This window comes from Haliotis rufescens, unplaced genomic scaffold, assembly GCF_023055435.1.
Source record: "Haliotis rufescens isolate VD_foot unplaced genomic scaffold, xgHalRufe1.0.p SCAF_7, whole genome shotgun sequence".
NCBI classification, from domain to species: Eukaryota; Metazoa; Mollusca; class Gastropoda; order Lepetellida; family Haliotidae; genus Haliotis; species Haliotis rufescens.
Genome location: NW_025964361.1, coordinates 32125563 through 32142633, shown reverse-complemented (window position 1 = coordinate 32142633; position 17071 = coordinate 32125563). Strand labels below are relative to the sequence as shown.

Below are 17071 nucleotides of genomic sequence, written 5' to 3'. Positions count from 1 at the left end.
AGGAAAAACTCAAGTATTAAGGAACCATCAAGTCTCTTAACTTCCTATCTAGAAACTAAAAAGGAAGTAAAAAGATCATTCGTTCCTCGTGTGGGAGCGCTACCTGCAATGCCGGTTGACCGAGGCAGGCTGAGGTCTACCTCCGTGTTTCCGCTCATTAAACTAAAGGGCTTTGAAGTGAGAAGCTCTTTGTTTTTTCCTCCTTAACCTGAAGGGCCATTTGGTATCTGAAAGAATACTTTCCAACTAATTAACTGCGGCTAATGCTTTTAACGCCCGTGGTGTTTAACAATAGGTTTATAATGATGATGAACAACGAAGCGTGTGATATTCTCACTGAATATTTATTTTCGCGAATTAAATGCAAGATGAATCATGATATTTGTCCAATAAGAATTTTATGTCTTTTCAAGGGTATAATATTCCAAAATATAGTTATCAAACATCTAGATTCTTAATATTTTGAATGTTGTGTTTGAAGGAGGCCGTCTTATTCTTGATAGTCATTTTCGAGACGTAAATGTAAAGTTTCATTAATTCGAACAAACATCACATTTTTCGCATTTAATTCACGATCGCGTTAATTTCAAGATTTACAGTATAATGCATACGCGATCAGCATTTATTAAACTTTCATTGTCCACTTTCTGAATATAATGTAATAGTTGTGTCGTTGACATATCTAAACATATACTACTCGAAGGAAATTAAGGGCCATCCGATCCTATTAGTGAGTGAGTATGGTTTTACGCCACTTTTAGCAATATTCCAGCAATAACACGGCGTGGGACACCACAAATGGGCTTCACACATTGTACCCATGTCGGGAATCGAACCCGGGTCTTCGGCGTGACGAGCGAACGCTTTAACTACTAGGCTACCCCACCGCCCCTATTTCTTATGATTACAGAAAGGGCTTGATTCTAACTTTTATGTAAAATGTTTACGATTTCTGCACATCATATTAATTTTAAATGTCCGTATATTTCAGTATCCACATTCGAGTTATTTAAATAAAAGAAAATGTGTTCGATGAAGCCCTGCGCTGCAGCATGCGTGTAGGAAAGTTTATTACGTCAAGTTTAATGACTAGCCAATCTTTACGGAGTTATGGCGAGTCACAAAGGGGTATTCGTTCAGGAAACAAATTGTAGACTTAATAACAAAGTATCCGTGTTTAAATTACGCCACACGCCTCGTGTTTTCTCATATGTTTCATAACAATGGGGCATTCTGTCTCCCCAGTATCCCTACTCAAACTAGAGATGGAAAAATAAGCCCACACAATGTTCCCAACAAGTTAATTCTAACATTTATAATTGACTCCCGTGACAAGGCGTGCTTTTAGTGCACGAAGTCGTCTTTCCATAGAAACTCGTTCTTTAGGTGAAAGAACATTTCAGCAAAAGAAACTGTGATTTTTTAAGGAAATCCCCAGGGTTATTTGGGAGGCCGACATGACTCTCCAAGGAAGTCTTTAATCATATTCATAGGTCTGCTTGATTGGATGGCGCGACGCGGACAGGACTGTAGCTTTGACGCCATCGGTATTGCCAATTGATGACGGATCTTCGCCACACACGTTTATTCGTTTAAAGATAAAGCAATATTTTTTGTGTATTGATAAGCTTAACTCTGTACATCAGTGGGATACGTGTTTGATTGCGCATAAAATTTCGTATGAATTTCGGTATTTCATATTGGCCATCTACTATCGTGAGAATTCATTATTGATAGAAATGCACGTTGTAGAGTAACTCTTTGATTGGCATTCTAGAAGTTGGTAAATAATTAAGAAAAACGTACAATTTTATGGATACCAACTTCTGATTAATTGCATATAGCGACGTTTCTAGATTCTTGCACCGTTATCTTACTCCAGGGGGGCACGGGTGGCCCAGTCGTCTAAGGCGCCGCGATTCGCTTTGCAGAGTTGCGTCCCTTGACCACGCCAGAAACCTATGATTGTGGGTTCGAATCCCGGTTCGCCCCGATTATGTTTCTAGGTTTGTCTGCACCATACCCGTGCTCGTGGGTTTCACCGAAGTGGTAAACGTCTGAGACCTGCATCACTCCGGGCTTTCCTCCAACATTAAGCTGACACGCCGTGATATAACTGTAATACTGTTAAAAGCGGCGTTAAACCAAACTCACTTACTCACTCACTCCAGCTAAATAAGGGTGTAGGAATCCACATCGAAACGTCGCTATATGAAATAAACCAGAAGTTGGTATCCATAAAGTTGTACGTTTTTCTTAAGGTGTACAGTGAAATAACTCACTATATCGTTTTAACACGACGTGTCCTTGTTGTCGTTGAGGAGTCCTTATCCAATCTGGTCTAGTGTCGACACAACGCGTATCTCGAACGACTGATTATTCGATGTATTTTTTATAGTCCCGTGTTGGTGAAGTTTTGAGACCGCAGTCCGTGGCCTAATGGATAGAGCTTCTGCCATGAGAGTGGAAGGTCGTGGTTCGATCCTCCGTGGTCACTTGAAGAAAAAAACAGGTAACATATGGTACAAGTCAAAAGGGAATTGCTTCATTTTGGTCACTAATGCGTCAAATTTGGAAATATCCTATGACGCCCTTTGAAATATTCGTTGAAAGAGCATGTTCCATTGAACCAAGAACAATGTGAAATATAGACACCAAAGGTCGGAGCTCCTGGAATACTGCTCGACAAGAAGGCAAAGTTGACTATAGGATAGTTGAATATTAATTTCTCTTTATTATATTATATTTTCATATTTCACCAGGGATTATCCAGACCTTTCCCTTGTAATGTATTGAAGAACTTAGTCTTTTCAACCAGATATTTACTTGACCGCTGTACACTACCATTCATCTCTCTTGTCATGGTCATGTGGTAGCTTTTTGTCACTCTGAATTTGTATGCATAGATCTCTACATCCATGCATCAACCTGGTCCTCATCTAAAGCAGTGGATGGCCATGTCAAGCTGTGTGTGTATATGTCATGTGGTGTAGCACTAGTCTAATCAAAGAAACTGCTGATGGTGGACAGACAATGGTACCTTTATAAGACAATCTTGAATGACAAAATGAGATGAAGGATAAATGACTAAACAAACAGCCGCATGTCGACGACATCAAGGAGCGCACTCGGACGGGGCTTAACTATTGGCTTCCGTCGTGGGAAGTACGATTGTCCCCTATCGCTATTGTGAGAGCGCAAAGGGAGTTTTATGAATATGTAGCTGAGGTATTTGACTGTGGGGACGGTGCCTGAACAAGAATAAAATAATGCAAATATCATAAAATGGAAGAAAAGTAAGAAAGTAACTTTTGTTGAGTACGTGGGAAAACAATTTTACAGAGATCAATTTCTGGTTGTTGAAATGTCACATTACTGATCAGTGGTGTGAGATGTTGGGTTATAAGTCTAATGCACAATCAGGTTTTTGCATCACTGTCATCCAACACTCTCTCAATAGAGGCAATAATGTGACATTTTGTCCCAGTGTGCTGCTACACTCTTACACTGTGCAGCATTCCATAAACTACAATAACAGGAATTACCTTCTGCAGCCTTTATTCTTATAGGGGCCACCCACGGTGGTATAAGAGCATGATTTTACATATCATTGATGTATTGCCTAAACAAATGACAAGAAGGTATGTCGTAAACATTTGGAACTTTTTCGTGTTTACAATATTAAATAATAATTGTATACTTTTAGACTTTTTCAGTACATTTAGTTTCTGTGAATATAAAGTTGGCCATACATAATAATATCTATCTAAATATTTTTATCTTCATTCTCACGGAAACAGAAAAACACAAAAGGAAACAGTAAAGGAGACTTAAGGAAGGAGCCCAACAGTATTTTTCTAGTGGAAACTCACGGGAACATCATTTTCCATCGGGTTTTGACATAAGAGCTACTTATTTTACAGTTGGACCAAGTTTTCAGATCATCTTCGGCACACAAGGGTACAATATTCCATCTATAGGTCAACGTATTGAACCATGTGAAACATAAGTCAAGGATTCAAGGATTTAGTTTTAAAAAGTACCCGACACTTAATCGACTGCCTTGTCATGGATATAAGGGTGTATTTTATACATGTAATCGGGAGGTACAATGATCAATGTTCTCATAAACGGCAACTCTAACTTCAGCAGCTAGATGTATCCTGATTGCCAAAGGTACGTCCTTGTCATGTAAGAAAGCCTTCCTGGACTTTATTATTATATATATATATATATATATATATATGAAGGGGACAACAAAACATACCGAAATGAATACGACTAAGACTAAGAGTTCATGAAACAGTCAAATTTCTTTCTCAACGTAAATAAGCATTTCCGACAGAATAATGTAAATATAAGGTTTAAAGTATATTGGAGAAATGTATTTTTGAAACATGTTGATCTTTGTCATGTTAATTAGTGTGAGACACAATATTAAGGATTATTCTTATGTATCCCTCTGTCTTCATCTTCCCTCACAAACCTACCCCCATCCCCCACCCCCATTTCCCTCACACACCCTCTCCCCCGTATTAGTACCATACCCTCACCCTCATTTTAATCACACCCTATCTGGAGTTTTCGTACCCGTTTCAATTTCATTATTTTTACGAGCCGGGGACACGGGTGGCCCAGTCGTCTAAGGCGCCGCGATTCTCTGTGCAGAGTTGCGTCCCTTGGGTACGCAAGAAACCTATGATTGTGAGTTCGAATTCCGGTTCACCCCGATTATGTTTCTAGGTTTGTCAGCATCATACCCGTGCTCGTTTGTTTCACTGAAGTGGTAAACGTCTGAGACCTGCATCACTTCGGGCTTTCCTCCCACATTAAGCTGACATGCCGTGATATAATTGTAATACTGTTAAAAGCGGCGTTAAGCCATGACCAAATCATGTATTCACTTATGGTTACAGGTAAGTGTGGCTATTTCTATATATACACGTCCACTGTCAGTGCGTGTCACACACATTGTATATAATCCCTTAAGAAGACATTACAGAGGCCCTTAATCCAGGCATATTGCCAGGGCGAGGCCCAGCTACGTTTACAGCTAACAGAGAGATACTGTGTGTTAAGAGGACTCTTATTAGAGCAGTAGCTGTGTCGCCGAATCTTCAGATACTATGGGAGGCACTATCAATACTACTGCCGAGGCAATAAACCCCTCATTCCTCTAACTTTCGACCTTTTGTGGAGCGTCTGTGTACTTTTGTGGGGGAGGTAGCTTATTTTATAGACCTATGTTTGTCGATCAAAGTGCCTCCCTGCTGTGTTAAGGGCCGACTCGTTATGTTCAGAATAACCCACATAACGGTCAGAGTCACTCTACCTTGGGACTCTACGGTCACAGCTATTGGCCAGGTATTATTCACTGTTAACTTAACCTCGGGCGACCTGAGCGTAGACCACCCCAATTCAGTGAGCTCTCATCAACTCGGCCCCACCCATCCAGGATAAATAGCGGAGCAGACGACAGACAGGTCACATGACTAGTCTCTACCCGCTTACAGCAGGCGTGAGCACGAGAGTCGCAGACGACAATCTGTCAACTTCATCCCGGGTCTACACTTGGACCAGTCAATCAAGCGTCACATTTGTGTTTGCTTTGCGGTGTTGGGATAAAAAAGGGCACAGTGAAGCCAAGCCAAGGAGGAGTGATCGCCAAATCTGGACGACCAATCCGGTTGACTGACGGTCCCATAAAGAGACCGAGGATTAGTGTGGACGTTTACAATAATCTTATTTTGAAAGGTTAATTTATTTCCACCCATAGCTATTTATACGTTGTGGGAAGTCAACACCAGGTTTGATCACTCAATACCGTGACAGCCTTACTTGAGATCAAGCGTGCACTTTCCTCGAGGATTTTCCTGGTTCGGTCGACCACAGTGGCTCTTAAAACTTATTTTGTGACATGTGATGTTTCCTAGTTTTGATCACGGCTAACTAAGTGGAAGTCCTGTCTGTCACACTGGCTAAGTGACTGTGACTGTGCTGACATACGACTTGTGGACATATGATCTAAATCTCTCGTTGAATCCTGAAAGAGAAGATTTCAAAATGACAAGCTTGATGACACCACCCATGAACCTCGATTCTGAGATGCAGGAGAGGGATGACACTGCGAATTTGTTGAATTTTGTTGACATGGCATCAAGTAACATTAAACTTGCTCTGGACAGACCTTCCAAGTCAAAAAGGAAGGTTAACCATAGAAAGTACCTTCAGAAGCAACTGAAACGATGCGGGGGTTCTCCGAGACGCTCCGGAGAAAGCAGAACTAGTGTTGTGAACAGTGTGCCTTCAAGTACCAAATCTAACAAGAAAGAAACGTCACAGATTGGTATACAGATTAAATCTCTCCAAGCTCTGTTTGACCCCCGGACGCTACATGAACGTTGCTGTACAGATCAACCGAAGTCAACTGGTCCAAAGCAACCTCTGAGAAGTCGAAATCTACCGGCATCATTTTTCACGGAGCCTGGTGCAAGAACCGGGGACCGAGATGGTCTGGACGTTGTCGACCCTGCAATGCCACCGTTAGCGTTAGCAACGTTTAATACGTTAGGGTTCGATCCTGCCTTAAACCCATACCCATCCTTGCCTGCTGACACGATTGAGAGTATCTTGGGGCAGACTGACATCAGTGATTTGTTATCGGGGTCTTGGCAGGACCCCCCACGTGACGCGGCCCGGACCCCTGGGAGTGTTGGGACATGTAGTCCAAGATCATTCTCAGACTCGTCGGAAACCTACTGCAGTTCGTCTCCCGATCTCTCAAACCGAAGCCCGTCATGGCCGTGCTCAAACTCAAATATGGCGGCAAATTTCATGCAGTCCACTGAAGAAAATGTCAACAACTTCAACGTCTATCAACAACACCAACAGTCTCAGCACCATCATCACATACACCAACAACAACCGCAACACAACAATAACGAACGTTTCCATCTGAACTTTAATCAAATCGCTCCTGTTTCATTGGAAAGTGAGAGCCAGTACCCTCACCAGCAGACGATGTCCGGAATGTCGTCTGCCACATCATTGCCCGGATTCCATCAGACATTTCCAAACTCTTTCGCAGTGCGCCAAGGCAATGCGATCCCTTCATCGTGGCAGGGAGTAAACATAGAGCCAAACTATACATATTTATAATTTGGTTGTGATCCAGGTACTACATATTTGCAATGACGAACTGCCATTTTGAAACTGTGCCATAATTCATTTGTGCAAGACGTATCAACGACTCGTTCGTTTCACGGAGCGAAGAATTTGCTTTCCCTAGCTTTTACGTCGAACGTCATTAAGGTATATATTTATATTTGTAGAATACTTTATTAATTTGACGAATTCAGGATAAACTGACTTATCATCCGGTTCATATTGATCATTGGAACAAATAATATGTATTCAAATGTAACATGTGTCTTTACATGACATGTCCATGACATTTGATCTAAATGTATTTCGGGATACATATTACGCAATATTAAGCATACGCTTCATTGTACATTACACATTAAGTAAACTATTGCACCATCGGTGACCGCTTGTGGTGATAGGGGAAATTGTTTCCTATGAAAATAGATCCCACGTCATTTCTCATCGTGAACAAGATGCACTTGTAGCTTTCTCACATTTTCATAACCAACGACCTCCGCATGTGATATTACATTGTGAATATATTTATGAATAAATCATGTGAATATTTATATTTCTTTCTTATGTTCTCTTTGACATTGTAGCAATATTAGTTCCTTGAAATCTACACTGTTATTTTGGAGGTAGGACGTTCTAACCACAGGAACTCGATGATAGTGTGTATAGCATAATATATTCGTATCGAAGAAAAATTCACACCCCTCTATATATATAGACTATATGTATATAGAGGGGTGTGAATTTTTTTCTATACGAATATATTATGCTATACACACTATCATCGAGTCCCTGTGGTTCTAACCCTTTTCGCGAACACCTGGTGTCATCACTGATTTTCAGTCGATCCATTCATATAATGTTCACTACTTTTTTGCCTTTTATGCCCAATGGAATAATCGAGACTGCTTGTTCCCTGCTGTTGATGTTTTATATAATTCTGAATCAGTGTACAGATATTATATTGCTGCGTGTTAGACCAGTTCAGTGTATGTATTGATCAGGGTGACATTGATTTGGTCGTATATTCCCGCCATGCAGTGGCTGTTTGTATCAGTCAGTTGTAACCTGCTGAGATACACAACAGATAAAGGAACCGATATCTTCTTCCTCCAGTGGCACAGCTTGTGACATGTGGCCAGACATACAACAACGCCCCGCGTCTCTTCAACTTAAGTACCAATAGTTTACAACGTGACACCTGGGATGTGCTGAATGTTGAATGGTGAATAGATGTGCTGACTGTGGACTGGTGAATAAATGTGCTGAATATTGAATGGGGAATAGATGTGCTGAATTTTGAATGGTGAATAGATGTGCTGAATGTTGAATGTTGAATAGTTGTGCTGAATGTTGAATGTTGAATAGTTGTGCTGAATGTTGAATGTTGAATAGTTGTGCTGAATGTTTAATGGTGATCAGATGTGCTGAATGTTGAACGGTGAATAGCTGTGTTGAATGGTGAATAGAGGAGCTGAATGTTAGATGGTTAAAATAGATGTGCTGGATGTTAAATGGTGAATAGATGTGCTGGATGTTTAATGGTGAATAAATGTGTTGAATGTTGATAATCTGTGAAAAAGGATGTATATAAATGTAGATTCTTTCCTTGTCATTTTTGTCATATGATAGGTTCTTTTGCGCCCGCTGTCAATATATTTCCTGTAATTAATAAATAGATTTACGTTCTAAGTCACACACGGATGACATGTCTACACTTTAGCCTTCGAAAAACTAATTGATTCATTACGAAAAAAAACTTCCCACATACCTGTAATATTTACCAAGGTGACACAGGTAATTGAATGGGAGGTGTACGTTATATAACGTTGTCTAGCCGTCAATACAGGGGATGTTCAGCACCTCCCATAGTTCATTCAGATACCTCTACTAAACGTCCGCGTGTTGTCAGGTACAATATTTGCTTGTTCTCACGTCTCAGAATTCATTAAAACTGCCCGGAATCACCATGGAAACACAATGGCAATTACTGACGACTACATAAACTGACATCTGTCCTGGTTTTATACCACTCAAAAGATGTTAAAGAACACCCGATTCATTCATATTACTGTAGTTAAACTGAACGTTTAACTTTACTAATATGAAAGAATCGGGTGTTCTTTAACTTTTGAGTAGTATATTTTCTGGACAATTTGGTTGATTTCGGGAAAATTCCAGTTTGGCATATTTTGGTCACTATGGCAACCCTAGAGATAATAACAAAATGTCTAGACCTTATTAAGATAGTATTTTGAATGAATGTCCAAAATATTTGTAAAAACATAAACGATTTTATATTCTTATCTTTTTTAGAAAAAAAACGTTATCTAGTTGAGTACAACATATGAATTATTCACAAAAGTGTGTTTTATTCTGTATTTTTCTTATATATAGTAAATTTTAACTATGATTATCAAAATGAAACTGAAATTGAAAAACATAACGTGACACTATTTCTTACTCGTTAGCAACCAGAGCAAGTAAAGCATTGGTCGTTATAAGAGATTATGCATTCTATTTTTTCACACCTAGTTCGTGATGAAACTAAAGTAGATACATTGTTTGCGTGTGATTACACGAATCATATATTACATGTTTGAGTAAATATTCCTTATTCAATGTATAAGTTACACGCACGTGCTTGGGAAATAAAATTTATATTAATTAAATTTAGATTCTCTTTGTGATTTCATACATCATCACTAAACATCATCAGCTGTATTTTATATGTAGTGAATAGTAATTCATATTTACATATTCATATTAACATAAAAATGGGGTCTAAATAATCTGAACTTTTGATATATGGGATGCCCGGCCCATATTACTTGAAAACGAAACATTTATCCTACAATGGAACCTCATAAGACCAGACACCCCTCCTTCTGGCCATTAACTGCAGGGTCGTGTCTAAACAATTTAATAAACCCTATTGTGGTTCGTTAACTTCAAAGGCACGGTAACCACCGGAATAACGAGGCTTCACTGTGTACACAATGTCAAGTTTAACCAGAAAGAGTATCGATGGTTTAGTTATATCATAGGATACCCAGGATCTTCAGGGGCGGTCAGGTAGCCTAGTAGTTAAAATGTTCGCTCGTCACACCGACGACCTGGGTTCGATTCCCAACATGGGTACCATGAGTGAAACCCATTTCTGGTGTCCCCCGCCGTATTATTGCGGGAACATTGCTAAAAGCGGCGTAAAACCACACTCACTCACTCACTCACTCACTCACTCACTCACTCACTCACTCACCCACCCACCCACCCACCCACTCACTCACTTTCTTCATATTATTCTTTTACTATTTCGAGTGTCCCCTTCCGTGACATTGCTGGGATATTGCTAAATGCGGCGTAAACATATACTCACTCATTCACTCTTCGTTCTTTATGTCTAGTTTATATCCTTGTAAACAATGAAAGGAATTCATCTTGGTCTCCATCACTTTGTTGTCACTTCGTGAAGATGACTTCGGGTTTCTCCCATCCTGGCCAATGTAGGGCATGGTTTACGACTGTGTTTACACGGCGCACGACCGGGGTGACCCTGATTATTCTCGTATTATTATTATGACAGACTTTTAAGTCTTGACCGGCACGAGAAAAACAACAGAACTTTATTACACTCAGACCGAGGTATACGAGATACATGACTGTCATACACATGTACAAGTATTCATTCATACATAGGTGTGTCTGTACACTGTGTTCATACAACATGGCATGGTGTTTTCAGGAAGACACAGCAGAACGCATTGGGTATAAACTGATGGTCTGTAAATATCTTCTCTTAGTTTTAGAACGCACACTTTCTTAGATTTTTTTAACATTTCCATTTATTTCTGCTGAAATGGTTTCACATTTTATACACACATAGATTTTTACAGGAGAAGGATAAGAAATATTTGCGTCTTACTATTTCAAATACTAGGTACATGAAAACATAAACATCTCCAATGTCGTTTTATTTATCACTGAGATTACTGGACGGATTAAAATGAGTTAGATTTTTCTGATTTTCCCGTTTCGATAGAAAGAAAGTGGTTACAACATGTAAATTGCATGTAATTGCAATAAAGATCACCACTGTTTTCAAAGACAAATATAAGGTTCTTGAGACAACTGTCTTTAATAAATGCATACAATGTATCTAGCTCAAATGTCTTTCTAGAAATGTATGCGTTTCCCCTTTGGTGGTGAGATATTGTATCACATAACCACATTTGTTGCTTAACGTCTGTCAGTCTTAAATTAAGAAGAACGTTAAGTGGCGTTATGCTTTTAAAAGATTAACTTTCCCAGATATGACTGAGACTTGAAAAACAACACCGGAAGAAGCAGACGGATGCAGTCACTTGATCCCTACACTAAGCTCACACACAGTAACGGCGCGACATGTCGTCTGTCTTTAACTTTACAAGTCAACGTGTCCTTCAAATACGCAAATACTGCCCAAGATTATAAGCTAGCTTTAATCTCCATCGCGTCACATTTGACCCGGTCGGCTGACGGTAATTAGGTTTTCTCTCACTGTTCGATTTTCAGTTCCGATACAAACATATTCTTAAATGACAGGTTAATAAAAAGCGTTAATGACAATTATGGTTTATGGCATTGCATTAGTTTGGGAACTTAGCAGGACCCCACCTGTAATGTCAACGTTACGTCATCATTACGTCATAGATTTAAGGGTGACGCTAAAGGCCTATACAAACAGAGGGAAGGTGGGTAATTACAGACTATATCAGCGTGACTGAAGTGGTCTGTAGAGTACATAGAACAGCTGCTGTAATACTATAAGTAGACAATAACGTTTCAATTACTGATATCAAGTGCCCAGTTCTTGTCGGATTTAAGCTGAAAAGCCCTTGAGTGCCTCGAACGCCGTGATGAAGAAAAGTTTTAGTCTTTGATGTGTAATAGATATTGTCAAATCAGTTTTACGTGCTGATTCGTGGTATTAAACTAATAGCATCCTGATTGCAAGTTTAGTCATTACATTTAATGAGGATTCGGACACAGATGAATGTTTAAATGGCATTTAGAAGTGACACACATAAGAGAGAGAATTTATCGATGTCAACTTCTTTATTATGAGGAATACAACGTTTCGGAGTACAGTAAACTACGTTTATAACGAACACGCTTATAACGAACTGACGAATATGACGAACTTATTTTTGTGCCCCGGCCACTTCTGTATCTATGCTGTACATATGCTTATAACGAACTACGGTTATAACGAACTAAAATTAGTGGCCTCTGAGTTCGTTATAACCGTAGCTTGCTGTATATGCGTACTCCTTCATCAGGTGATTAGTCCGAAACGTTGTCTTTCTCATGACAAAGAAGCTGACATCGATATAAAGATATAGTTTCCAATTTTAATTTTCTGTTATATCTGTTATATCTGCGACATGTGTACTTTCAAAAGGTACACTATATTTTATTGATTGTACAACTAGTACGTGTTTCATATAGTTGTTCACATATGACATTTTCGGCTGCAATGGTCACATATGGAGGACGGTCCGACTACGACCCTTGGTTTGTCAGCACGGAGGCTCTCCTATCACACTAAGCTGACACGCCGTGATATAATTGAAATGCTTTTCGTAACGGCGTTACACCAACCCACTCATACGTCTGTAATAAGGGTTTAATTCGTATTCGTTATGCTTCCAGTACCCATAGAATGTTGGAATTAACCCGTCCCTATCTACAGTAAACTACGGTTATAACGAACTCAAAGGGCCCACTAATTTTAGTTCGTTATAACCGTAGTTCGTTATAAGCATATGTACAGCATAGATGCAGCAGTGGCCAGGACAAAAAGATAAGTTCGTCATATTCGTCAGTTCGTTATAAGCGTGTTCGTTTACTGTACTTCTAAAACTGGGGAGAGAACAAAATTGGTAGAGTAGATTAATATGATATTACCTATGATAGTAAGAAATTGAAGATGCTTTGGTGAAAAGTCAGAATTAGTCTTTGTTTCACTCTCTTGTTCACCTGCATGAACATTTTTCAAATTCTTTATAAAGAGAAAGTAGAGATGTTCATAAGATATTTTAAAGACAATACACTGATTCAACTTAACACAATCAGGCCCATACACATGGAGGGAAATCCTCTAATGTAGAGATTTCTTCTCATACCGAAAGTAATTTCCAATCCAGTACTGAAGTTCACAGCAACGACCCTTAGAAAACAGGTTAGTGGCGACAGACCATGTTTGTTTTATACTGGACAACAAAGTTTTTTTGTCCAGTATATAACGTCGACCAATCGCTGATAAGTTTCATAATATATGTATTTACAAGGCATGCCTACTCACAACCTGGGAGTGGTAGGGTAGCCAAGTGGTTCTCTCGTTCTCTCGACGGCCCAGGCTCGATTTCCACATGGGTACAATGCGTGAAGCCCATTTCTTGTGCCCCCCGCTGGTATGTTGCTGGAATAGTGTTAAAACAATACCCACTCGCCCTAAAAATCTAGATTAAGACATTACAAATATACCCATATAGCGGCCTTATATATTTTGATTTAAACGACTCCCGTGTACTGTTGAGATAAATCGAAACTCTCTTATTCCCATACATTCGATATTATACTGCTGAAAACAAGTAAGAACATCCACAATTGAAAGGCTATGTGTTGCAATACCCACCAGCCATTACAGACAGACAGACAGTTTATTCAGTAAGAAGGCCATAGGCCCATAATACAGACAATTGTTGATTGCATGAACTACGCATGCCAAGGAAGTAGTCGATTTAAGTTTCTCTTAGCCGTTGGACTTTATATAGATATAAACATGTGTTATATACAACATCAAAGTTTTCTGATGAAATAATTTCAGTAAAAGATGTTACAGTTTGAAACTTGATATACTGTTTAAGATACATATTTCTTAGGGCTGAATGACGCTCACATACAAGTAAAACATGAAATTCATCTTCAATAAAAGATATACCATTTTCTATACAATATTTACATAATCGTTCAGTGTATGGGACATTTGTGTATATCCCCAAGTCAATTGCAAGTTTAAAGTTGCTACATCTGAAACGAGTCATACATATTCTCAGATGTACTGGTATGGGGAGTGTAAGATATTTTTCTACTTTTAACAGGGATTTAAAATGTTTATAATAAAAGGTATCAGATATACTATTGATAGAACTACACTATGATTGTTGAAGGTTATCAAATAATCTTTGCTTAAAAAGATGAATAAATATCTTCACATTGCCAACATCTTGTGTTAACCATACATATCCAAAACCTAATTTAAACAAAATATTCTTAATGTGAGTAGCCCAGCCATTACAGATCAACTATTGTCATATCACAAACATCAGAAGTTCATTAACTTCTTTTGAGTAGTATATATCATGTCGTGTGTCCCTGTCACATGTATATACATATATGTGACGTCAACTTATTCTCATACACAAACTGGGTCCACTGAAATCTCCCCAATCATTGGATTGATACAGATTATTACAGTATGCATTGCATTGCGATAGAGTGAGGGAGTGAGTGAGTTGGTTTAACGCCGCTTTTAACAGTATTCCAGTTATATCGCGGCGTGTCAGCTTAATGTGGGAGGAAAGCCCGGAGTGATGCAGGTCTTAGACGTTTACCAGTTCGGTGAAACCCACGAGCACGGGTATGGTGCTGACAAACCTAGAAACATAATCGGGGCGAACCGGGATTCGAACCCACAATCATAGGTTTCTGGCGTGCCCAAGGGCCGCAACTCTGCACAGCGAATCGCGGCGCCTTAGACGACTGGGCCACCCGTGCCCCCCGCATTGCGGTAGACCCCACAGATAGTTGCCGGACGATGTTTTGTTTGTTTGTATGTTTGATGTTTAACGCCGCACTCAGCAATATTCTAGTTATCTGACGGTTCCATGTAAATAATGGAGTCTGGACCCAACAATCTAGTGATTGATACCATGAGCATTGATCCACGCTATTGGGATTCGATGACATGAATCAAGTCAGCAAGCCTGACCACCCGCCTCTTACGACAAGCATTGTTGCATGGGTCGCCGAAGACCTAGTCTACGGGTCGAAGGTGCCAGTGATGTTCGATATAAACACATGTCATTGAACATCACATTTGGAAAGAACAGGAACGACACGTGGAGCAGCGATAGCGAATAGACATGCTAATTTCACGTGAAGACAGATTACAATTTAAATATTTAAAACGTAAACAAATTCCATATAATTATCTATTAGATTTGATACAATAAATCATGACACTTTCAATGTAACCTACAATCTGCTCACAATAAACAATCACTTTATACTTTATATAAACTCATTATTTTAACTTATATTTTTGAACTAATTTATGATAAGTGACAATATATTTACTCCTGAATAACAAAAATGTTTGGGCAGAGATGTAGTTTGTCCAAGATTATTGCACTCATATAGCGACGTGCATGTACGTGTGTGTGTTTGTGTGGCTGCTTGTACTAGTCAGGACTGATGCCGATTTATAGTGCTAGCTCACTGAGATACCATGCCGCAGTTTAACTTGAATACCCCACTCTGACACAGTATACTGACTCCGAGCCGACCAGTCTTTTTTTAGCCCCTTAATGCCGAGCGCCAGACAGGGTAACAACAAGTACCATCTTTTAATGTCTTTTGGTATGACGCGGCCCGGACCTTCCGCTCTCCGGGCGGACGCTCTACCACTAGACCACGGAGGCGGTCCAAGAAACTGGTAGTGTTGGCATGGGTAAATTTGAATAGAAATGAACAGTCATAGTTAATCTGACACAATTAATATTTATAATGACAATAAATGCGAGAGACAGATTTAGTGAACGAAAAGGAATATCATTGCCAAAGAAGAAGCGTCATCGTCTTATACCAATCGAATTAAGATAATACAAGTGGTAATAAATGACAGATTGTATTTAGAAGTGGTCAAAGTTGCAAGTTATAGTTGCATATATCTACTTAGTACACTCGTCTTCTGGTTTATATAGGTTTATCACGGGTTTAATATCTATATCCAGCTTGGTATCTCCCGGAGATCTCAATATCTTGCCAATGGATAACGAGATAAATGACGGGCAAAAGAAAGTATACACTTAGATAGGATATGACCAAAAATTACAAACGTTATCAAAAGGTTCCTGGGCTGAAAACACTCCCCGAAACAATGCAAACTCACCATGGAATAACCATTTCTTGTTTGTTTCATTTTTAGCCACCATCAAACATGGGTGTAAATGATTTCTTAGACCGGCAGTTCATGTCACAGTACATTACACACTGTGTAAAATATCAGTGGTATATTGTGGAACAATAGGAATCCTTAACAAAGGTAAAATTGTATTTATTTGTCGTGTGAAACCGCAATTGTGTTGACGTGTTCGCTGTATGCCTGCATGCCAGCAGTGAGTAGTAATTGTGCGAGCACTGCATGGCCCAGCATGGTGGCAGTGTATGTCGGGGCATATTTCAGTCGCAGCTACACCGCCGAACCACTATCTCCGAGGCAGCAGCGATACGATATACTTCCGCATATTTCACACATGCTCGAGTGTCTGGAGACGGGGGTGGTGGTTTACGGGTAGTACACGGGTGGTATACGGGTGCACGCTGCCTTGAGATACCTAGAGGTAATTCTGGAATTCGGTCACTCTGAGGACAAGACTGTGTTAGTGGACTTGTGCCATACAAAGGCGGAGTGGAATTGCCTTTAATGTTCCTTAAGTGCCAGTTTGGTTCAAGGAAACAATCAATTTCCAAAATTAAATGGTTTAATTTTTACTTTTACTAAATTTTAGAAATTGAGCTAACATATACCTTGATTTACTAAAAGGGATATTTTGGTTTTATGTCGAGAGATTAAAAAAGGTAT

The 17071-nt window shown here is 39.5% G+C and overlaps 1 protein-coding gene across 1 annotated transcript; it reads left to right on the top strand.

The window, feature by feature from the left end:
- The first annotated feature begins 5483 nt into the window (after positions 1 to 5483).
- On the top strand, positions 5484 to 7717 carry LOC124129313 (protein FAM181B-like). The gene has a single exon (XM_046492836.2). It carries the CDS (start codon positions 6064 to 6066, stop codon positions 7156 to 7158), a length of 1095 nt encoding a protein of 364 aa, XP_046348792.1. The 5' UTR covers positions 5484 to 6063; the 3' UTR covers positions 7159 to 7717.
- The last annotated feature ends 9354 nt before the right edge of the window (positions 7718 to 17071 follow it).